The sequence below is a fragment of the Macrotis lagotis genome, chromosome 2, assembly GCF_037893015.1.
Source record: "Macrotis lagotis isolate mMagLag1 chromosome 2, bilby.v1.9.chrom.fasta, whole genome shotgun sequence".
In the NCBI taxonomy this organism is placed as follows: domain Eukaryota; kingdom Metazoa; phylum Chordata; class Mammalia; order Peramelemorphia; family Peramelidae; genus Macrotis; species Macrotis lagotis.
In genome coordinates, this window is record NC_133659.1 from 197,098,277 (window position 1) to 197,123,012 (window position 24,736).

Sequence of the window (24,736 nt, forward strand, 5' to 3'; positions counted from 1 at the left end):
AAAACTTCCTTTATGTTTTTCTTTCCTTTTTCGTGGCTTTTTTTTCTTTTCCCCTTAATTCTTTTTTTTTTTTTTTGGTTTTGCAAGGCAGTGGGGTTAAGTGACTTGTCCAAGGTCACACAGCTGGGTAATTATTAAGTGTCTGAGGCTGGATTTGAACTCAGGGTCCAGCGCTCTATCCACTACATCACCTAGCTGCCCCTTTCCCCTTAATTCTAATCCTCTTTCACTAGATGGCACTTATGGAAATATGTTAAACAGGACTGTACATGTATTTTTACCAGACTATTTGTCACCATGGTGAAGGGGAGGGAAGAGAGGGTGTTAGAAAAATGTGGAACTCTCCACATCCAGAGGAAAAACAAAATAAAACAGAATCTGAATGGATACTATGTTCACTTTTTAAAAAAAAAAACTTCTCATGTTTTTCTTTTCTATTCCATGGTTTTCATTTTCCCCCCTTAGTCCTAATTCCTCATACATAAAATAATATGTAAACATGTTAAAACACAAAAGTACATGAATAACTTTTACCAGAGTGTTTGCCGCTGAAGGAAGGGGGTGGGAAGGGAAGGTGGTAGAAAAATGTGTAACTTTTAAATATGCAATGAATGAATGTTGAAAAACTTCCATAACATGCAATTGGAAAAATAAAATAAAATATCAATTAACAACATGGAAAAAAAAGAAAAATGTGAAACTCATAAATTTGCAAATGAATGAATGTTGAAAAACTATCATTGTATATAACTGGAAAAATAAAATGAAATTTCAATTAAAAAACATATACATTTTGAGATGTGACATTTACAATACAAAATAATTTTCCTTGACTATCCATTTCTTATGACTGTTTTTATTGGGAGTGGGGAAGAAAAGAGAATGAGAGTGTATTGGTAGTGAGGAGAATAAAAGGAGAAAGTAAAGAACATAAATGAAGCATCTAAAAATACACAGAGGAGAGAAGGGAGAGTTCAAAATTGGACATCAACAACCAGGACCAAGTTTGGGATTACAATGTTAAATTTATAACACATCCGGGTTACATATAGTAGAGTCATAGTTTCACACAGTACTCATTTTCTGTCATTCTTTGTATATGAGAATGTTCCCATTGATCAACAATTTCCTAGTTTATAAGTTTTGGGGGTTTTGTTTTTTTTAAAGTAGAGACAGTAGACCCTAATTGCTTAGGACTATAGATGAAAAAAGACAAGGGAATAGGCATTTATTAAGACCTATTACATACCAGGCCTAAATATCCTATTTGATCTTCCCAACAGTCCTGTGAGGTAGGTATTATTATTTTCTTCATTTTATGTGGAAGAGAACATGCATTTATTAAAGACCTGCTGTGTTTCAGGTACTGTATTAAGCAGTGATATTAGTGAGGTAAATGCTATGATTATCCCCATTTAAGGAAACTGAAGCAGAGGGACTTTCCCAGTGTCACATAGCTATTAAGTGTCTGAGGCTCCATTGAATTCAAGTAATAATGATAATAATAATAATAGCTACTACTTATCATACATACTACTTCATAATTATTATTTCATTTGAAACTCAGAACAGCCCTAAGGAGATAGGTGATATTATTTTTTCCTATTTTATAGATAATGTAGACACTAAGTGATTTACACAGTATCATAAAGTTAGTGTCTGAGGTTGGATTTGAACTCAGATCCATCTTAATTCTAGGACTGGGGCTCTATTCATTGTACCACCCAGCTACCTTGATAGTTTTTCCCCCTCTAAATAACTTTAAAATTGACATCTGAAGCAGTAGAACAAAGAAAGTTTGGGTGAAACAAATTTCTAGCCCAAGATAACAGGATGTGTCTCACAGGGTGGTGGCTGGACATCCTACTCTGGAGCAGACAGTAGTCTTACAAGGCAGCTGCACTGATGGGAGTAGTGGATTGAACAAGTGGTCAGAAGATGATGATAGGGGATCCTTTTGCTGTCACTGGATGCGTTGCCCATACAGAGTTCCAGATCGGGGTCTCTGGTGAAAATAAATACTGGTGCATTGGTTCTTGTGGTCACTCCCAGGCCAGAATAGAGGCCAGGAAAATGATGACCACACCTCTCCTTAGATCATACCATCCTGGAAGAACTGAAAAGTTTTAAACCCTCAGAGATAGCTCTGGAAACAGAAGCACAAAACGTCTGAAGCTTGGGACAGTACTTCCTCCACTCCAGGAGCAGAGCCCAACTTTAACATAAAGTTAAAAGTCAAACAATAGGCTGGAAAAATGAGCATACAACAAAAGAAGAACCTGACCATAGAAAGTTATTATAGAGATAGGGAAGATCAAGACACACACCCAGAAGATGACAGCGAATTCAAAGCAGCTATTTGCAAAGCCTCAGAGAAAAATGTTAATTGGACACAAAACTGGAAAGTATTCCTGGAAGAGATCAAAAAGCATTTTAAAGGGGAGCTAGGTGGCACAATGGATAGAGCACCAGCTCTGAAGTCAGGAGGACCCGACTTCAAATGCGGCCTCAGACACCTAGCTGTGTGACCCTGGGCAAGTCACTTAACCCCATTGCCTAGCCCCCAAAAAGGCATTTTAAAAATCAAATAAAAGAGATGAAGGAAAAATTGAGGAAAGGAATGAAAATAATGTAAGAAAATTATGAAAAAAGAGGCAACAGCCTAAAGGAGGCATAAAAAAATTATTCAAGAAAATGACCTGTCAAAAAACAGAATTGACCAAATAAAAAAGTACAAAAATTCACTGAAAAAAAGAACTCCTTAAAAATTAGAATTGGGCTATGAAAAGCTAATAACTCCATTAGATATCAAGAAATAGTAAAAATCAGTCTGCAATTATGGATGTCCCCATTTGAGGGAATAGCAGCAGAAATTCCATCAGGGTAAGGGACCTTCTAAATGTGAGACTGATGAAGAATAATGAATAAAGGAGTCCTTTGGGGTCTTTGACAAAGCATAGTTCTGTGAAACTTGTTTGGTCCAAAATTGTGGTATATGTATGTTATGGAACGCTATTGTTCTATTAGAAATCAAGAGTGATGGGATTTCAGAAAAGCCTGGAGGGATTTGCATGAACTGATGTTGAGTGAGATGAGCAGAACCAGAAGAACATTGTACACCCTAACAGCAACATGGGGATGAGGATCAACCTTGATGTATTTGCTCATTCCATCAATGCAACAATCAGGGACAATTTTAGAGCACCTGCAATGGAGAACACCACCTGTATCCAAAGAAAACTGTGAAATTTAAGCAAAATCCAAATACTTCCAATTTTTTAAAAAAGTGTCTTATGTACAACATAATTTTGCTATCTCTAATATTTTATTTTCTCCTCAAGGATATGATTTCCTCTCAACACATCCAATTTAGATCAATGTATAGCATGGAAACAATATAAAGATTGTCAGACTGCCTTCTGCTGGGGGATGAGGGGAGGGAAGGGAGGGTGGGGAAAAACTGTAAAATTCAAAACCTTACAGAAAAAGATAGGTATATAATTGGAAAACTAATAAAAGAAGCTTGTTTGGTCCATGATCCTATCTCATATTGTCTCTGCTTAGTTTAGTAGAAAGATATAGAATAAAAATTATCTTACCTTTAAAATGAGATTATATTTCATAGGCTTGTTGTTAGGGTCTTTTATAAAGTATAAAGTTCTACATGGGCAGCTAAGGGGTGTAATGGAATCAGTAAGACCTGAATTCAAACTGGTCTTAAATAGTAGCACTGTGACCCTGGGCAAGTCACTTAACCCTGCTTGCCTCAGTTTCCACACCTTTCAAATGAGCTGGAGAAGTAAATAGCAAACAAATCTAGTATCTTTGTCAAGAAAACTCCAAGAGTCATGGAGAATCTCACAACTGAAAGAAGTGAGCAACAACAATAACCAAGTCAAATAAATGATGAGCTCTTACTGACTTTTCCTCTAAGTCAACTGGTTTCTAAAGTTAAAGTCATGGTCTGACCCCAATGGAATCAATGATCAGCCAATCAGAAAAATGAAAAGATGAGTCAAATCCTGCCTTTCTCCTTGACAGTCAATCATAGGACTTGTCTTCAGCAGACTTGCCAACTTTTATTTCTCAATACTCCTTTAGTCTTCTTCCTTATCCCTGTTGCAATTTCTGCCCTAAATATCAGATGCCTGGCTGTTTAGTTGCCCCTGAGAATATTTTCCCCTCTCACTATCTCTCCCTGCCCAATCATAGAATGACTGCAGTAGGCATCTTTCAAGGCTCTGTACTCAATGTCACTGTCAGTTCTTCACCATGACCTCTGGAATCAATGTAAAATTCTGATTTGACATTCAAAACCTTTCCAGTTTTCTTACACTTCATCCCCTACCATTCCTTTCTTTTTTTTAAATTAATTTTTATTAAAGATATTATTTGAGTTTTACAATTTTCCCCCCATCTTGCTTCCCCCCCCCACAGAAAGCACTCTGTCAGTCTTTACTTTGTTTCCATGTTGTACCTTGATCCAAATTGGGTGTGATGAGAGAGAAATCATATCCTTAAAGAAGAGAAGTCTAAGAGGTGACAAGATCAGACAATAAGATATCTGTTTTTTTCCTAAATTAAAGGGAATAGTCCTTGAACTTTGTTCAAACTCCACAGCTCCTTATCTGGATACAGATGGTACTCTCCTTTGCAGACAGCCCAAAATTGTTCCTGATTGTTGCACTGATGGAATGAGTGAGTCCTTCAAGGTTGAACATCACTCCCATGTTGCTGTTAGGGTGTACAGTGTTTTTCTGGTTCTGCTCATCTCACTCAGCATCAGTTCATGCAAATCCCTCCAGGCTTCCCTGAAATCCCATCCCTCCTGGTTTCTAATAGAACAACAGTGTTCCATGACATACATATACCACAGTTTACTAAGCCATTACCCAATTGAAGGACATTTACTTGATTTCCAATTCTTTGCTACCACAAACAGGGCTGCTATAAGTATTTTTGTACAAGTAATGTTTTTACCCTTTTTCATCATCTCTTCAGGATATAGACCCAGTAGTGGTATTGCTGGGTCAAAGGGTATGCACATTTTTGTTGCCCTTTGGGCATAGTTCCAAATAGCTCTCCAGAAGGGTTGGATGAGTTCACAGCTCCACCAACAGTGTAATAGTGTCTCAGATTTCCCACAACCCTTCCAACAATGATCATTATCCTTCCTGGTCATATTGGCCAATCTGAGAGGTGAGGTGGTACCTCAGAGAAGCTTTAATTTGCATCTCTCTAATAATTAATGATTTAGAGCATTTTTTCATATGAGTATGGATTACTTTGATCTCCTCATCTGTAAATTGCCTTTGCATATCCTTTGACCATTTGTCAATTGGGGAATGGCTTTTTGTTTTAAAAATGACTCAGTTCTCTGTATATTTTAGAAATGAGTCCTTCGTCAGAATCATTAGTTGTAAAGATTGTTTCCCAATTTACTACATTTCTTTTGATCTTGGTTACATTGGTTTTATCTGTGTAAAAGCTTTTCAATTTAATGTAATCGAAATCATCTAATTGGTTTTTGGTGATGTTCTCCTTAGTCATAAACTGTTCCCGTTTCCCTAGATCTGACAGGTAGACTAGTCCTTGATCTTCTAATTTGCTTATAGTATTGTTTTTTATGTCTATGTCCTGTAACCATTTGGATCTTATCTTGGTAAAGGGTGTGAGGTGTTGGTCTAATCTAAGTTTCTTCCATACTAACTTCCAATTATCCCAGCAGTTTTTATCAAAGAGGGAGTTTTTATCCCAGTGGCCTGACTCTTTGGGTTTATCAAACAGCAGATTACTATAATCATCTCCTGCTTTTACACCTAGTCTATTCCACTGGTCCACCACTCTATTTCTTAGCCAATACCAAACAGTTTTGATGACTGATGCTTTATAATATAATTTTAGATCAGGTAGGGCTAAGCCCCCTTCTTTTGCACTTTTTTTCATTAAGCTCCTGGCAATTCTTGACTTTTTATTTCTCCATATGAATTTACTTACAATTTTTTCTAACTCATTAAAGCAATTTTTTGGAATTTTGATTGGTAGGGCACTAAACAGATAGTTTAGTTTTGGTAGAATTGTCATTTTTATTATATTAGCTCTGCATATCCATGAGCAGTTGATATTTGCCTAGTTATTTAAATCTGATTTAATTTGTGTGAGAAGTGTTTTATAATTGTTTTCAAAAAGATTCTGAGTCTGTCTTGGCAAATAGACTCCCAAGTATTTTATATTGTCTGAAGTTACTTTGAATGGGATTTCTCTTTCTAGCTCTTCCATCTTACTAGACATATATAGAAAAGTTGAGGATTTATGTGGGTTTATTTTATAACCTGGAACTTTGCTAAAATTGCTGATTGTTTCCAGTAGTTTTTTGGATGATTTCTTGGGATTCTCTAGGTAGACCATTATGTCATCTGCAAAGAGTGAGAGTTTTGTCTCTTCCTTCCCCATTCTAATTCCTTCAATTTTGTTTTCTTCTCTAATTGCTGTTGCTAACATTTCTAATACAATATTGAACAGTAGTGGTGATAATGGGCACCCTTGTTTCACCCCTGATCTTATTGGGAATGCCTCTAGCCTCTCCCCATTCAATATAATGCTTGTTGATGGTTTCAGATAGATACTGCTAATTATTTTAAGGAACAGTCCATTTATTCCTACACTCTCTAGTGTTTTTAATAGGAATGGATGCTGTATTTTGCCAAAAGCTTTTACAGCATCTATTGATATGATCATATGATTTCTGATAGGTTTGTTGTTGATATAATTGAGTATACTAACAGTTTTCCTAATATTGAACCAACCCTGCATTCCTGGAATAAATCCTACTTGATCATAATGTATTATCCTAGTGATAAATTGTTGTAATCATTTTGCTAAGATTTTATTTAGGATTTTTGCATCTATATTCATCAGGGAAATAGGTCTATAATTTTCTTTCTCTGTTTTAACTCTTCCTGGTTTAGGTAACAGCACCATATTGGTTTCATAGAAAGAGTTAGGCAGAGTTCCATCTTTCCCTATTTTTCCAAAGAGTTTATATAGAATTGGAACCAATTGTTCCTTAAATGTTTGGTAGAATTCACTTGTGAATCCATCAGGCCCTGGAGATTTTTTTTAGGGAGTTCAATGATGGCTTGTTGAATTCCTTTTTCTGAGATAGGGTTGTTTAGGTATTTAACCTCTTCTTCATTTAACCTGGGCAACTTATATTTTTGTAAATATCCATCCATTTCATTTAGATTATCAAATTTATTGGCATAGAGTTGGGCAAAATAATTTTGAATTATTACTTTAATTTCCTCCTCATTGGTGGTGAGTTCACCTTTTTCATTTATGATACCAGCAATTTGGTTTTCTTCTTTCTTTTTTTTAATCAAATTGACCAGAGGTTTATCAATTTTATTGGTTTTTTCATAATACCAACTTTTGGTTTTATTTTTAATTCAATAGTTTTTTGCTTTTGCTTTTATTAATTTCTCCTTTAATTTTTAGAATTTATAATTTAGTATTTAATTGGGGATTTTTGATTTGTTCTTTCTCTATTTTTTTTAGTTGCATATTTAGTTCATTGATTTCCTCTTTCTCCAATTTATTCATGTAAGCATTTAGAGCTATAATATATCCCCTGAGAGTTGCTTTGAATGAATCCCATAAGTTTTGGTATGTTGTTTCATTATTATCATTATCTAGGATAAAATGGTTAATGCTTTCTATAATTTGTTTTTTGGTCCACTCATTTTTTAAAATGAGGTTATTCAGTTTCCAATTTGTTCTGGGTCTACCTACCATTCCTTTCACAAGACAGTCCTTCCTGGGAAAGAATTTGGCCTCCCAGGACCCAGTTTTGAGGCATTTTCATCAGTCGTCCTCCTTAACTTCAATACTCTTCCTCCTCATTTCCACCTCCCAGCTTCCCTGGCAACCTTCAAGTTCCGGTTAAAATTCCATCTGAAAATCTACAAGAATCTTTTTTGGCAACCTTATCTTAATGCTAGTGCCTGTAATGACTGTCTTAAATGATGAATTCATTTTCCTCACCCTGCAACCAGTGAGTTTTTTCCTGAAGTTCATGTGACTTCCAGGATAAAATAGAAGTTGCTCTATTTTTGAGCCCTTTTAAGCCCTTCAGGTAGCAAGGTGGCACAGAGGATGGGACATTAGGCTAAGAAAACCCCAAACTCAAATATGACTTCAAGACACTTAGTAGCTGTGAGTCTAGGCATCTAGATGGCACAGTGGATTTCCTGGAGTCAGAAAGACTCATTTTCCTGAGTTCAAATCCAACCTCAGAAACTTTCTAGCTCTGTGACCCTGAGCAGTCACTTCACCCTGTTTGCCTTAGTTTGCTCATCTATAAAATGAGCTAGAGAAGGAAAAAAGAAAACTACTCCAGTATTTCTACAAAGACCAAATAAGTCACAAAAAGAGTTAGACACACCTGAAAAAATAACTACAGCAAAAATTAATGCTTTTACCTTTTTCCCCTCCCCCTTCACAAACTGACAACAGCCTGCCCTTCCAGGTTTATTGCACATTACTCAGTTAATTTTAATTAACTCTGGTGGTTTGCAGCTGGATTTAGGATCAGATAGGATTTTCTCATTTTTGAATGTCTCTTTTTGTGTGTTATAACATACACAAGTATTAGTACAATAGTAGGAAAAAGGGCTAGACCTGTGTTATTAATAATATTGGGAACTCCCATATCCTCAAACTCTCTCCCAATTCAGGTTGACATTTTCTCTGCAACTCTGAGCACTTCTATGCCCAGGGTCACAGAGTCATAACACATCAGAAGCAGGACTAGAACCCAGTTGTTGCTGACTTCCCAGCCAACTCTCTATCTACCCCCTAAACTAAGACTGTTTTTCAAGCACAGTACACATCATTTGTAAATAAGTAAATATGCACATATTGGCAGTGTGTTCTCCCACTTTTTTATTAATAGGCATGAGCAATCAAAAAATATTTCAAATCCACTGACTTAAGACTGCAGGCATCTATGGAGCAAGGCTCATAAACTCCACTTCTTGAACGGACAGCTCCCTAACTGCTGGTCCCATAAGGGTTGTGATTCTTTTCATTACCTAAACTGGTCACCAGGGGTCACTTTAGACACTCCAGGGCTTTATCCCTTTGATAATGGTCAAGGGCAAGGAATTTGTCTTTACACAGGCAAGAGGACAGGGTGCAGGATGAATGATGCTCAGCATCACAGATTCTATGAGCCTCATGGCCTACAGATTAAAATGAGAATGCCCCATTCCAAAGCTGTCCCATTTTCCATTTGTCCCTGTTTTGCCAGTCAACTCAACCCCAGGCTCAGGCATGGAATGCTCACTCATTTCTCTAATAATGCATCTTTTAAGGACTATGTGGACTGGAAGACCCTGGACTGAAGGGAGTAGCAGGCCCTCATGAGCACCTGGAAACACCTTGGGCTTGAAGAATAACCTGGAAATCTATCTTCCTCCTTCAGTGGATTATGTGGATCTATTCAAGAATTGTTAGTGCTTCCCTACTGCTGGCCAAATAACATCCAAACTCCTTTTACTGGCATTCAGGGCTCTCTGTAGTCTGATACCCCTCTCTGCTTCGAGCCTCGTCTCCTAGGGTTCCCCTCATTGCTCTTCATGACTGCCTAAGTGATATTGGGCAAGTCACTCAATGGATATTTTCCCATTGGTCCCATGCAACTTCTTTCCTTATTCACAAAATGAGGAGACTGGACAAGATGCTGTCTAAAGCCCCTTCCAACTCTGAGGTCCATGATTTCGGTTTTCTGCATGAGGGAAGGGGAGGGTGCTTCAAGCTATCTATCTCTTCCTTGCTATCAAACCACTGGGTATCTAAGACCCGCTAGAGACCCCCCACTCTGCTGAGCCACAGGACAACAAGCCCAGCACAAAGGAAACTCTCTTCATTTATTGGTTAAATTGGTCCCCCACCCCCACCCCCACCCCCACCCTTCCTCTACCCTCCCGCACTTTTGTGACAAAATCCCACTGTCTGGGTCTATCCTGGCCTCCCTGCAGGGCTGGGTCAGCATGGGGGGAAGATGTCTTTGCATTGCTGGAGGATCAACTCCACCACCTGATTCTGAAACACCATCGTCATCGGCATGTTTCCCTCCTCAGACTCGGGCCGCAGCAGCGTGGGCCCAAAGACAATCGCCACACTCTGTACAGACATGCGGTTCTTTTCTTTGTACTCAATCACCCTGGAGAGGGAAGGCATGGGGATCAGATCAGCTATGGAAGACCCCATTGAGGACTTCTTGCACTTCTATGCCAAGCCCTGGGGTCTCACAGCTGAAGGGTTAATGGCTCTGGGTTTCCCTCACTCCTCAGTAAAGGAAGAAAGACCCTTCCTCACCTGCAGAGGTGCTGGAAGAGGAGACACATGGTGTTCTGGTTCGGGGCAGGAAGGGAATGCACCAGGTCCCGGATGCAGCTGCTCCTCTGGGTCTGGTCCTGGATTTCTGGGGAGAGGGTGGGGGTACAAGGAGAGGGGAGGACTCAGTTGGGATGATCTGGACTGGAGATTCTTCTCTATCTGGTACAAGGGAAGAGCTGAATACCTACCCTTAACTAGGTGAAATGTTTGCTTCTGCAGCTTCCTTCTACAGAGGATGGGGATTTGGGAAAAGAAAGGAAAGAAACTATGGCTGAACTTGAGAGTTGATAGGGAACTGTATTCAAATACCACCTCTGATGTTCACAAGCTAGGGGACTTTAAGCAAGTCACTTAGCCTCCTGAATTTCAGTTTCCCTGTCTATAAAATGGAGATGTCATCCTTAGCATTTAGATCCTAAAAGAGATCATGGACTTGGAAGCTTTTTGCAAATTTTACAATGCTCTAGAAATGTCAGTATTTCTTAATAAAGGAGGCTGACCTCCTCAGGGAGAGGCCTGGTGGGCTTGTGATCACATCTAGCATTCCTAAAGCTTAATGACACCACCAACAGCCCTGGCCCCATCACTCACTGATGGCTGCAATAAACTGGCGGAAGTGGGAGAAGGGGAAGAGAGGTTCAGGTAGCTCTCGGAAGAAGAGCTTTAATGCTCCGGTAATGACATGGACGTCCTCCCATCGCCCATCGTCCAGGTCTAGTCGTTCATCTAAAGGAAAAAGAGAAGAGAGGGTCAATGCCCCTTGGGGTAGGAGTGAGAAGAGCTGGCCTGGGGCCAGATTTCCCAGCTGTCAGTATAAGAAGAAGGGAAAGAAAAGGGAAGGAGGTCTCAGCAAGGAGGGAAGAGGCACTGGGGCCCAGGGAACCAAAGGAGGCCTTGAGTCTGAGAGAACTGACATAAGATCTCAGATGTCACAGGGCAGATATGAGGCATTTTTCATAGCCATCTCAGCCAAGGCAATCCCCCTCACCACTCAGCCTTCTCTTATCTGGAGACTGGTCTGGATACAGATTATGGGAGGGGGCAGCTAGGTGGTGCAGTGGATAAAGCACTGTCCCTGGAGTCAGGAGGACCTGAGTTCAAATATGACTTCAGACACTAGCTGCAGGACCCTGGGCAAGTCACTTAACCTCCATTGCCTCCAAAAGTGGAAGGAAAAAAAACAGAGAGAGACAGAGAGAGAGAGAGAGACAGAGAGAGATTGAGAGAGAGAGAGGACTATGGGAACATCAGGGATAATGCCCTCATAATGAAGGGCTCCTCTTTTCTGTGGACCATAGAGCCCCATACCAAATACTCCCCCCATTGTCTCACTTCCAATGCAGATGTCTTAGTACATTCTTTAGCTTAAAAGAACCAAGAAGAGTCAGGTAAACTCACCATGGTCCACCTTGTAACGTAGTTTTTGGATGGTGGCCAGATTCCCGCTGATGCGGTACAGTCCATCAATGTCCAGTCCTAGCAGAGTTGAGAGAGAAGTTGACTTCCACTTCCTCCAGGAATCCCTCCTGGATTCATTGGGGTCAGAAAGGAAATAACTGCCCTTTCCCCTCTATCACTTCTCACCCCAACAAGTGATATTATCTACTCCCAACAAGCTGTGCATATATCTTGTTTTGTTTCATTGCCCCCCTTGCCAATGCTTCCTTTGCTGCCTCTGTCCTTTCCTTGCCTATACAAAAGACACATTTTTTCATAGTTAATAATGAAAAGAGCGTTATGTCTAACTGTGTCTGTGTTTCAGACTAGGTCTCCCCACCCCCACTCCACACATCCCGAAAGAACAAGGCTCTTGGTCTGTTCTCCTGGCTCAGTCGAGGACCTCACCTAGCACCCACTTCAGTAAAAAGTCAAGAGTGAGATGGATGTGAAGTCTTAGGCTAGAGGATAAGGAGGGGAGAGAAGCAGATTAACAGTCACCTGGAGACTCCCCTGGCTTCCCTGCACCCCAGGTCTACTCCCATCCTCCCTAGGTCTGAGAAGGCCCCTCTTGGGAATGAGAGATAAGAGTAGTCCCTGGTACCCACATACCCCGAGACTCTACCGTCCGGATACACTGCTGCACAAAGCGGGGTATGAGGCTGTTCTCTCGATCACATAATGTAGATAATGCACAGCCAAACACCTGGTCTGGAAGGGCAGGAAAGAGGACCTGAGATCATGTACCATGAAGTACCATGAACACTGCCTCCAGATGCCCCCTCCCTGGCCCTCAGAAAACAGAGATGGGGGCTGGGGAGCAGAGTATGGAACAAAACACACATGTTCAACTACTGGTCTATGGAGAGAAATGAATGACAAGAGGGACTCAGAGAAACCTAGAAAGACAATGAGGAATTAGGAGAACAATTTCTAGTATAATATCATTGCCTAGAAAATAATTTAGAAAGACTGAAAAACTCTGATCAATTTAATAACCAACTAGGATTCCAGAAGACCCATGATGTAGCATGTAGCCCACCTCTTGACTGAAAGGTGATGGACTAAGGCTGATGACAGAGATATTCATTTTTGGATGTGACCACTGGGGAATTTGTTAGTTTTTACTATGCATATCCAAGGATTTTCTTTTTCCTTCCCCCCCCCCCCACAGGGAAAGGAGGTGGAAAGAAGATTTTTTTTTAAAAAAACACTCAATGATACACATATCCATACTACATCAAGTCTCCCTTCCTGACTCTGCACGTTCAGACAAACACACAAGCACACACTTACCTTTGATGTAGCCTTTATCCCGAAGAGATTGCAGTGTTGGTCTCCTCAATAAGAATTTCCGGAGTTTGTGCCGAACCTTGCTGGAGTCATTCTCAGGACCCATGGGACTCACTGTGGGTGGCAACCCCAGCATCCATTAGGGGATCTCCCTGAGAGCCCAGGGGCTCAAGTACCAAATACTCTTCAAAGAGAACTTCTATAGTCTCCAGAAGGAGGCTCAGAGATTTCTCTTTAAGTCTATCATTGAGATAGGGTCGGGGGGAAGACTTCCCTGGCCTATGATGGGAGACCTCTTTCTTCCCACTTCTCTCCCATGTCCCCATATTTCCATACCCTCCCAGTTCCCAGTCTCACTTACTAGGATGTTTCTTGTCCTCTTCCCTCTCCCTTCCACCTCCCAGTCGTTCACTCGACCCAAAGTCAGCACTATTTTCACCATCAGTCTCAGGGTAGACATCTGTGGACTAGAGTCATAGAATCTCAGACTTGGACGAGGTCCTCTTTTCAAATCTTATTTCCCAAAAGTCATTTAATCTCTCTAGACCTCTCTCTGAGCCTCCTCTAGGCCATTTTTCTTATATGAAAAGTGGGGAGGAGTTAACATCCATGGCCTTAATGACCTTATGTATTATACAACAGGTTATATCAAGTTTGCACTCTATTCATCTTTCCAAAGCAGGGCCTCTTAACCTTTTCTGTGTCATGGACACTTATGGCAGACTGGTGAAGCTTGTGGACTATAAGATTATGAAAGAAACCAATAATGTTGAAATAAAGATGTAATTTTTTTCCTGTCCAAGTTCATAGACTCACTCGAAATTTAAGTTAAGAACTCTTGTTCTTTAGATGTTTTTCTCATAAACACCTGTTAAGTAAGAACTTCCTGATTCTGTGCCTATACAGTGGATTATTTTAAACCCAAATGTGGGATTTTGTGTTTTGATACTTTGATGGATTAGTTATCTGGTTAATATGGTATATACAGTTGCAAAAATCAAAGCCAATTCATGGCTTGAATCTTTCTTGTCCACATCCTCCCATGAATGTTCTACAGGGGACTCCTCCCAGGGTGTAGGGGTTTTCCTCCAGATCTCTTAATATTTTGTGGATGACACTGAAGCATAGAGTTGATGAGATCTCCCTCCCTCTTGATAAATGACCGGTCAGTCAAATTCCCCTTCTGGTCTAACAGGTCTGTGATGACATTCTTTATACTGCTTCTCCAGCCCAATTTTACCACTGGTGAATATTATGTTGCCACCTACTCCTGGTCACTATGACTCTCATTTTACATTTATCCCTATTAAATTTCATGCTGTTAGTTCTGACCAGTAGAGTGAGCCTGTGTAAATATTTTTAAATCCTGTTTCTGAGATTACCTAAGATCACCTCTCCTAACAACTGAATCATCCACAAAATTAATAAGCCTAACTCCAGCTTCACACAGAGACTTTGGGTGTTTTTTACTCTATTTTTAATCAGGAATAGACTCTTGAAGAGAGTGGCAGTGGAATGATCATCTAAAGACTGTTAACATTTTAAGAAACAAAGTCAAAGGACTTAAATGAACTTTCCTGAGAGACTGTGTTACCTTAGAGAAAGACTAGAGACATTGTTTTTAGTTTTGTTTTTTGTTTTTTTTGCAAGGCAAATGGGGTTAAGTGGCTTGCCCAAGGCCACACAGCTAGGTAATTATTAAGTGTCTGAAGCCAGATTTGAAGCCAGGTACTCCTGACTCCAAGGCTGGTGCTCTATCCACTGCGCCACCTAGCCGCCCCTAGAGACATATCTTGAAAGAACTTCAAGTCTTAGAGTGTGGAGAAAGTTTCCAAAAGAGAATTCCTAACAGACTGGCATTCTGAAAGAGGAGTAGTGTGGAACTGGTTTTCCAAAGCTGAGAAGTTGCAGTTGAAGGTTAGAGGTGACTGGCTATTATCTTTCTTACTGTGATATATTATTTAAATTATTTAAATAATTTTGTTACATTTATATTGTTATACAATTAATAAATTACAGTCAGTAACAATCATGCTTATTTAATCCTATTCTATTGGAACCTGAGAAAGGTAAAAAAAAAAAGAGAAAGTTTATGAGAAAAAAGGTTTCCATGATTAATTTAATAAATTGGTCAGAGATAATTGACTAATTAATGAAAGTCATTGTGTATTCTTATTTATAAAGAAATATTAGAATACATCTTGATTCTTTAGAACTTTGGTTGAAAATAAGGTAACAAATTTAGGAGTTAGCTGACTAGAAGTGGAGTTCTGATGTGATTACCACTGGACTACATGAAAAAGGAGATAATTACTTCTAAAACATGCTACATAAATGCCATTTATATCTTTAAGCTCTTAGTTTAAAAATATAGATAAGATATAAAATACATATCATTAAAGTCAAATAGGCAAGGCGGAAGACAAGGTTTATGGTAGACCACTAAAGAATAACTTCTTGCCCATCCAGAGTGACATCAACCTCTTACTCAACATTTTTTTAGGTATGGGAAGTCCTGTGACCATGTTATAGAAGACCAGAGTTGTTGCTGCTTCCATCTTAATCCTGCTAGGGATCCAGACTCACTTAAGTGAGTGGGTGGATAGGTTTTGAGGATGGGAGTGGAAAAATACACATGGTCTATTTTCTCCCCACAAGCCATCTCAATGTGTTTTAGAGTAAAAACTATGAGGTAATGGAGTCCTTACTATGAGGACCTTTCTTTCCTTCTCTGTTAAAATGAGGGGTTTGGAGTAGCTGTTCCCAATTCTTGATCCTAGCTATGAATGTTATCCCTTATCTCACAATATAATGCGACAAAATAATCAAAAAATGACAGCAAATTATCTAATCTAGTTCAAAGTTGTTGAGTATTGGTTCACAGTCTCAAGGACGGGCTCAGCTGGAAGACAGACCCATTCCATCCATAAACACCGATTCCTTTCCTCATGAGTTCTTCCATCCCAAACCCTGTTTCCCCACAATGAAAACTGTTACCTGCTCCTGGATGCCCTGATTGATTGCCTTGTACCATGTCCCAATAATGGCCTCTGAGTCATGCTGAATGAGGTATTCAGAACCATCTCGGCTCCGGAGCTAGAATGGCAGACATTTTTCATGTCATTCAATAAAGCATTACATTGGCATTTTTGATCAGAAGAAGGAAGCCCCTCATCTGAATGGAATTTTCCCACCCTGGTCTGATGTATTCATTTATTAAATATCTACCATGAACAAGGGTCGTTTAAGTCTTTGTCCAAGTTTTTGATTTTAAAAATGTTCAGCAGGGCAAGACAAAGGATAAAGCCTTATGGATAGCATATCAACAAAGTTACCACCTCTCCCCACATGGGAATGGCAACTCATTAATCATTAACTGAATTACATCATAAGACTATTTTACCCATTGTGGATATAAAAATAGAGATGAACTCAGAGAGTTTTTGATCAAATGAAGGAAAACACAAAGACACAATTAATTACAAAACAAAGGGGAGTAAGGTAAATGGAGCAATTAGAAGCAATTCAATTTATACAGGAGCACAGATATAAAGCTACAAGGGATCCCAGAGGCTATTTAGCAAATTGAGGCCCAGACCCACAGACCTTTTAAAGTATCATGAGAAACTTGAGGAGAAGAGGGCTCACTTTCACCTTAAGGATGGGAAAGGACAGGGCAATTCAAGCAAGGCTTCATGGTACCAACTTGGGTTAAGTCCTTTCATAGGACTTCAACAAATCAGGGAAAGGAGAAGAGAGGAGAGGAGAAGGAGGGTTCATTCTAGGCAGGGAACACTTCAAAAGTGAAGGCATGAAAGATGGAGAAGATAAAATCAGTAACATGAATATGGGACTAGAGTAATTAGGCTCATTAGAACATACCCATGAAGGGGGGCGGTAATAAAAGGTCAGAAAGGTAAGTTGGAGCCTTCCAGTTGTGAAAGATCACAAATGTTAGGAACTTATAATCAAAAACAATTTATAATTTAATTTTGTAGGCAATGGGGAGCTAAGGAAGAGGGATAAATCTAACCATGACCCTCCCCAGTTCAAGAACATAATGGAACATACCTTGTACCTCTTGGCAGAAAGGGATTAGTTATATTTTCTAGGCACAGTTATATGTGAGTTTGTTTTACTTGACTTTACTTATTTATTACAAGAAAGGATATTTATTTTGGAGAGGGGAGATGGAATGGGGAGGAGATATAGATAATGGTAGTGATGTAAAAAAAACTTTAAAAGAAGGAAAAGAGAAATATCCATGTAAAAAAAATTAATCCATAGAAAAGAACATAAGGAAATTCAGAGAGGGTGCAGAGTTGTAAGGAAGTTTTGTTACTATTTTGTTAAATTAAATATAAACTTTTAAAAAGCTACATAGATTTTATAATTTCATAAATATTCTTCTTCTTGGGGGTGGTTAGGTGGTGCAGTGGATACAGCAGTTCAATCTCCTGCAGTTCAAATCCGACCTCAGACACTTAATAATTACCTAGCTATGTGATCTTGGGCAAGTCACTTAACCCCATTATCTTAAATAAATTAAAAAAATTAAAATAAAAATAAATATTCTTCTTTGTCTATTGAAACACTCATGTTTCTTGACATTTGTTAAATTTACATGTAGTAACACTGCCCCTTTCATCCACGGACATCTACTCTGCCAAAAGGGGCAGGAAAAAGGACATTTGCATCAGAAAAATGTCTTGGGTCTGAGGACCTAAGAAAAAACTGCCCCTCACACAAATGTGCTAAGAGGACCTGTTTGAAGACAGCTTTAGTCATCGCAAATAGGGACTAAAGGTGGGCAGGATTGCAAGGCATTGTGGTCCATTTACATATGACTGCTTTCAGAGATTTGAAAAAAAATGTGGAAAAACTATAGAGCACAGAAGTGTTTGGGGGCAATAGAAAAATTTGTTTACTGACTGTGTTAGCTATCCCTGTGGGCTTTTTGTTTTCTTGATCCAAGTTAAAGCCAGGCCCTTTCTCATAAGAAGGCTCTGATTTGAGGCATTAGAAGTTATATGAGAGAAGAGTCCCAGGATCTTCACCTCTAGCACATTCTTCTTGCTGGACTTGTCCTTGGTGGCCCAACTGAGGGAAGCTCCTCGGAGTTCTACAGTGTATTCTGGTGTAGACAAGGAGGATGGCTGTCTCTGAAAGAAATGGGAAGGAAGCATCTCCTTTGAGCTTTCATTCTCCTTTTCCCTTCATTCCCCCAACTCAAATGAAACTTCAAAGTCATGAGAAAAGAATCTGGCAGATTGTTCAATCTGACAAGAAAATATTAAGATACCTAGTATTCCTGGAAGTTCTGAGGGTATGGGTAGGTTTCCTAACCTTGGGGGAATTAGCAGGTTTTTGTTTGTGAATCCCATTCAACTTGCTCTTTCAGTGCCTCCCCCCCCTCCAACCCTCCTTCCCATAATAGCATAAGATTTTTCTGTTCTTCAGTTGTGTCTAAATCTTCATGACCCCTTTGGGGGTTTTTCTTGGCAGAGATACTAGCATGGTTTACGATTTCCCATTTCCTTCTCCAGTTCATTTTACAGATGAGACAAACTGGGATATGTGACATGCTCAGGGTCACACAACTAGTGTCTGAGGTCAGATTTTAACTCGGGAAGTAAAGTACTCCTGACTCTAGGACTGTCATTCTATTCAATGTGTCTCCTAGCTGTCCCAATAGTATATGTACTTGAATGCAAGGAGAATGATTTAAAGCCAGAAAGGACATTAAAAGATTGCTAGACCCAACCCCTTTATTTTTACAGATGAGGGAACTGAGGCACCAAGAGGTTAAGTGACTTGCCCAGAGTTGCATAGGTAATAAATCTCTCTTGGGTGGGATTTGAACTCAGGTTTTTCTATCTCCATGTTCAGTGTACTATAATCAGGGGTTCTTAAGTTGGAGATTTTCATCTTGAAAAAAAATTTTGATAACTGTATTTGAATATGATTGATTTCCCTTTGTGATTCTAGGTATTTTATATGATGCATTTAAAAAAAACCCATTATTTTGGGAGATTCATTCTGCAGATCCAACTGCCAAAGAGTTCATATCATATAAAATGTTAGAACTATTCCAGTAAGTAAACTGGACTTGTTAGTAAACATTTGTTGGGTACTTAAAATGTGCCAGATACTTTGGTAAGTAATGGAATAAAAAGAAAGGGAGCTTGAGTCTAATAGGCCTTATCTGGGATTTGTGAGGCCAGATCCCATTTCTTGCTCCCTTTGGACTGTAACTTCTAAAGGCTAGGAACTAATTCAAGAGATGTTCACCCTGAGTGCTACTGGTTCTTCCTCTATCTCTGGGCGGGGGGGGGGGGGGGGGGGGGGAGTCATCTAATACTCCAGTCATATTAACCTCTCTTCCTATATCCCAAAGTCTTTCCATGACCCAGTGGATTTAAATCTGGCCTCTGACACTTATTAGCTGTGTGTCCCTGGGTAAGTCACTTCATTGTTTGCCTCAGTTTTCTTATCTGTAAAATGAACTGGAGAAGGAAATGGGAAACCACTCTTTGCCAAGAAAACCCCAAATGGGGTCATGAAGAGTCAGACATATCTAAAATGACAGGGAAAGAAACAAAGGCAATTGCCCAAATGTAGGAAGTGGTACCAGGAAGAGAAGTGATAAGAGGAGTACATATCCTAAAGTTCATTGTCTTCTCCCTTCAATGTCTCAGATAAGGCATGATCATAAGACAAAACATATCCACACATTCTATTCCCAAAAATCTCTTCTCTTGTTAAAATCGGCAGGAGGATAGTTATCTCCATATCAAGAGGGAACCCTCCCCGTGTAGGAGTCAAATATAAGGGATTGTCCCTGACATGATCCATGGTTAACTGGGGGTCTCACCAGGCTTCCAGCAATTGAGGTCTTAGATTCCTTGAAGAAGGTCAGAATCCCACCTTCTAGAACAGTCCAAGATGAGCTCCAGTTCTTCTTCCTGTAAAAGGTGGCAACATCATCAACATCATCATCATCATCACTGACATTTACATAACATTTAAGGATTTGGATACATAATGTCATAATGAACTTCAAAACAACCCCACAAAATAAATTTATTACACGTATCCCCATTTCACAGAAGAAGAAACTGAGGTTAAGTGACTTGCTCATGGTCATATCACTAGGAATTACCAGAGGTGAGATTCAAACCCATATTGTCCACTACCCTGTGATGCCATTTTGGATAATGACAAGCCACAGAGAAATATCTCTTACACCCCTCCCCAACTAATCTCCCCTCGAGTTCTCACCCCTAGCTCTGCTCACTTAGAACTATCAATAGCCCCTGCTCACCGTAGACGTTTCCCTTTGTCCACGGTCTTGGTACGATGAAGGACACCAGCTTTATCCAGAGTCTTAGACTATAAGCATATTGGGGAAAAAAGAGATATGGTCAAAAACGGCAAGTGGGTGGAGGGAATCCCAGATTTCAGCCTAGCTAGGCATTCTGTTCACAGGAAGAGACTGGTAAAATCCTTTGAATGAATTTGAATCTCAACAGTAGAAGGAATCTATAAGGTTGGCTAATCCAATCTTGATGCTCCTGCTTGGACATAGCATCTTTTTAAAAAAAAAATTATATATTTATTTAAGGCAACACGGTTAAGTGACTTGTCCAAGGTCACACAGCTAGGTAATTTTTAAGTGTCTGAGGCTGAATTTGAACTCAGGTCCTCCTGACTCCAGGGATTGTTGCTCTATCCACTGTGCCACCTAGCTTCCCCCTGGACATAGCATCTTGAGGACAGGGAGAATCTTTTGTCAACATAGTAGGCACCTTAATAAATATTAATTGAATTGAAGATCATCTATTATTTCACTGGACTAGTGAACTATTATTAGGTTTTCCTCTGAAACTTTTTCCCATTCCTGAGTCCTAATTCAGAATCACAGAGACTCAATTGGAAGAAACCCATAACTAAGCAGGAATCTTCTCTTGTTGTTCTGTTGTCTCAGTCATGTTCTAAAAAGATACTAGAGTGGTTTGCCATTTCCTTCTCCAGCTCATTTTTACAGATGAGGAAACAGGCGAAAAGGGTGAAGTGACTTGCCCAGGGTCACATAGCTAGTAAATTTCTAAAGCCAGATTTGAATTCAAGAAGATGAGTCTCTGTGACTCCAGACCTACCACTCTATCCACTTCCTTATCTAGCTTCTCTACCATATTCTTGACCAGTGGTCAACCAATCTCTGCTTTAAAAGCCTAGTAATGGATAACTGCCCCAGAGAGACTTTTTTCATTTTTTTAGTACCTCATTTTGATGGCTGTGACTCACTTTATTCTTTTTTTTTTTTTTTTTAGTTTTTTTGCAAGGCAATGAGGTTAAGTGGCTTGCCCAAGGCCACACAGCTAGGTAATTATTAAGTGTCTGAGGCCGGATTTGAACCCAGGTACTTCTGACTCCAGGGCCGATGCTCTATCCACTGTGTCACCTAGCCGCCCCTGACTCACTTTATTCTTAAAGGTACTAAAGATGTATGTAATTCTACCACTAGAAAGGAGGATAAATGATGAATCAAGACATTATTATTGTTGTTGTTATTACCTTTTTTTTCTTTTTAGTTTTTGCAAGGCAAATGGGGTTAAGTGGCTTGCCCAAGGCCACACAGCTAGGTAATTATTAAGTGTCTGAGACCAGATTTGAACCCAGATACTCCTGACTCCAGGGCCAGTGCTCTATCCACTGCACCACCTAGCCGTCCCTTGTTACTACTTCTTAATCACTGAAAATGAAAATGCAGCTCCCATTCCACTCCTTTTAAAAGTAAAATAAATTTTTGTATTAAGTATTGTTTGCTAAAAACCTTTTTGCTTGTATGCTGAGTTATTCATTTCCTTAAGACACTTATATTTGCTTATCAAAAATCTAATACTTTTTTTCTTCCTGTCCTAATTTCTGCAAAAGGTTTTCTTTCACCAACATAACTTTAGCTTCTATCAAGGTTGTTTCTGGATATTTTTGAATATCCAAAATTAGCATATTGTCCATCTGAAGATAACCACCACATTAAGTGGCACAGACTGTGTACCATTCTTAGATTAATTATGGGACCAGTTCATCACAGAAGTCCTCTAGTCAAAGGCACCTCTATTTGAAGCTGCTGAGGGTCAAAGATGAATCATGAGTATGCCCTATTCAATTATCACTAGAAAATACTAGCCATAATTTCAGGTACATACTTTCTCAGGTTAATCAGTGCTAGGAAATCTACAAGAATGCTTGAAGATTTGAAGGGTCTAATGGGAAAGCTAGTGGCTTTCCCATGGCACAGTGGATAGAGCACCAGCCTTGGAATCAGATACTTAATAATTACCTAGCTGTGTGGCCATGGGTAAGTCACTTAAACCCATTTCCTTGCAAAAAACAAAAACAAAGACAAAAAAACAAAATATTTGAAGGGTCTGATTGATAAGGATTGAGAGATGGTAAAAAAGTGACTTTTTTACAATTCCGCATCAAATTGCATTTCTAATGAGGATTTATCTTTTGACCCCCATATCCTAGGTGTATTTATATTGGCATCAAGGTGCAAATCCAGAAGAAACTATCCAGGGCCAAAGGAAGTATGCACTTCATCTGGAAGTACCTGAGGAAGGGATGGGCAGTGTTCACTCTCCCATTCTGCTATCCATGTGAGATTCAGGTAGCTGCAATTTAGCTCTACAATAATGCATAAGCTTCAAGAAATCTCATCAGAGACCTGTTATAGAAAATGCCATTCACATCCAGGGAAAAAACTATAGAGTCTGAATGCAGAGCAAAGCACACCTTATGCTCATTTTTTAAAACTTCTTTTATGTTTTTTCTTTTTTTTTCTCATTTTTCCCCCTTACTTCTAATTCCCCTTTTACAACATGACTATTATGGAAATATGTTAATTATAATTGTTCAAATACAACCTATATCAGATTGTTTGTGGCCATAGGGAGGGGCTTGGGAAGGGATGATGATAGAAAAATGTAGAACACAAACTTTCAAAAAGATGAATGCTGAAAATTGTCTTTGTATGTAATCAAAAAAAATAAAAAATAAGAAATTTCATCATAATAAAAGTTTGTGTCTAGGGTTTTGCTTTCATCTTTTAATGGCATGAGGGTAATGTTTATTATGTAATTATCCCTTTAGAAAGTGTTAGGGACATTGAGGAATGGGCAGAGAACCACATCCCTGCCTCTCTGATTCTTGGAATTAGAATAGTTACTCTTTACCTCTTGAGAGTCCTTTCCACATTTGAATAGTTCTTCCCTATAGAATAGGATGCTATAATAACAATAAAATATATATATGAGATAATAAAGAGTTATGCACATATAAATATATGTATGTATAGCTTTTTAAGATTTACAAAGGGCTTAACAAATATTATCTCATTTGGACCTCACAACTACTTTGGGAGTTGGCTGTTACTGTTATCCCCATTTTACAGATGAAGAGACTTGGGACAGACAGAAGTTAAGTGACTTTTCCTAGGTCACACAACTAGGAAGAATCCAAGGCTAGATTTGATCTCAAGTTTTCCTGATTCTGGTTCTAGGGCTCTATTCACAATACCAGTTGCTAAATATCCCCAATTAGAAGTCAAACTCCTGACTCTCTCGAGTGTCCATCATGGAGGTAGGGTAATGTAAATTCTAGATTTGAGAGTGGAATCAGCTAAAGGAAACCCATTCCATTCCTGTGATGCTAAGGAAGAGGATGTTTATTTTTTGTACTTGTTCCCCACTCCCATTAGACAGGTGGAAAGTATGAGAGATCAGAGTTCAGCAAAGGAGATTAGAGGGTAACCATATATGGTAATAGAGAAAACTCCTCCCTACCCCCGGGTGTATGAGCAAGCACAGACGCACAGACGCACAGACACACAGACACACAGACACACAAACACACAGACACACAGACACACACACACACACACACACACACACACACACACACACACACACACACGCACACAGATGATAGGAGAAGCAAAGCCTAGGTTGGGAGGGAGATTTGGGAAGTGTCCTGAGAAGCGTCTGTTGCTTGTCTTCCTAGGACCCCCCATGTCTACCCCAGCTCCACTCCCCTAGGACTCCCTAATCCCACTCACTTTCTCCTCTGGAGGGCTGACCAGTGTCAGGGAGTCACTGTTCTGTGTGGACTTGCTGCTGCTGCTTTGGTGACAATGGCCTGTGAAAGGTACCTGAAGTGGAAGACAGACACTCAGAATCCTCCCACCTGTCCTCCATCCCTTACCTTCCCCTCCTCGATATGGGGTCAATACCTGTGGAAGCTCCCACTGGGTAGTTCTGTCAGTGGGGTTGTAGAAGTATGGCTTCCCTTGCTCATCCTCAGACCTCATCCACTGGTGAGGAAAAGTCCAGTCAGTGACCACTGTGTGTGGGGGGTGGGGGGAGGGAAGAAGTTCTTAGAGTTTCCAGAAAGAAGAGGGGTGACTCGTGTTTCTGAAGCTGGGAGGCAATGGGAGGGGGAAGGGGAGAGAAAGGAGGAAGTGAACAAGGGGGAAGGAGAGAGAGGAGAGGGAAGAAAAGGCAAGAAAAATAATGTTTCAGGAATGAAAGAGGGTAGCCAT

General features: G+C 39.7%; 1 protein-coding gene across 4 annotated transcripts in view; it reads right to left on the reverse strand.

Moving 5' to 3' along the window:
• Positions 1 to 9,977: 9,977 nt before the first annotated feature.
• The window catches only part of ARHGAP27 (Rho GTPase activating protein 27), a 60,580-nt gene continuing 45,821 nt past the window's right edge, over positions 9,978 to 24,736 (reverse strand). For all 4 annotated transcript variants that reach the window (XM_074224377.1, XM_074224378.1, XM_074224380.1 and 1 more), the window contains 13 exons: positions 24,428 to 24,508; positions 24,254 to 24,346; positions 20,456 to 20,523; positions 20,006 to 20,096; positions 18,189 to 18,293; positions 16,129 to 16,227; positions 13,493 to 13,598; positions 13,135 to 13,245; positions 12,451 to 12,549; positions 11,800 to 11,877; positions 10,993 to 11,127; positions 10,381 to 10,486; positions 9,978 to 10,225 (listed from right to left, as the gene is read on the reverse strand). In XM_074224377.1, coding sequence (XP_074080478.1) covers positions 10,048 to 10,225; positions 10,381 to 10,486; positions 10,993 to 11,127; positions 11,800 to 11,877; positions 12,451 to 12,549; positions 13,135 to 13,245; positions 13,493 to 13,598; positions 16,129 to 16,227; positions 18,189 to 18,293; positions 20,006 to 20,096; positions 20,456 to 20,523; positions 24,254 to 24,346; positions 24,428 to 24,508 — 1,350 coding nt within the window. In that variant the 3' untranslated portion in view covers positions 9,978 to 10,047. The remainder of the gene's footprint in view (positions 10,226 to 10,380; positions 10,487 to 10,992; positions 11,128 to 11,799; positions 11,878 to 12,450; positions 12,550 to 13,134; positions 13,246 to 13,492; positions 13,599 to 16,128; positions 16,228 to 18,188; positions 18,294 to 20,005; positions 20,097 to 20,455; positions 20,524 to 24,253; positions 24,347 to 24,427; positions 24,509 to 24,736) is intronic.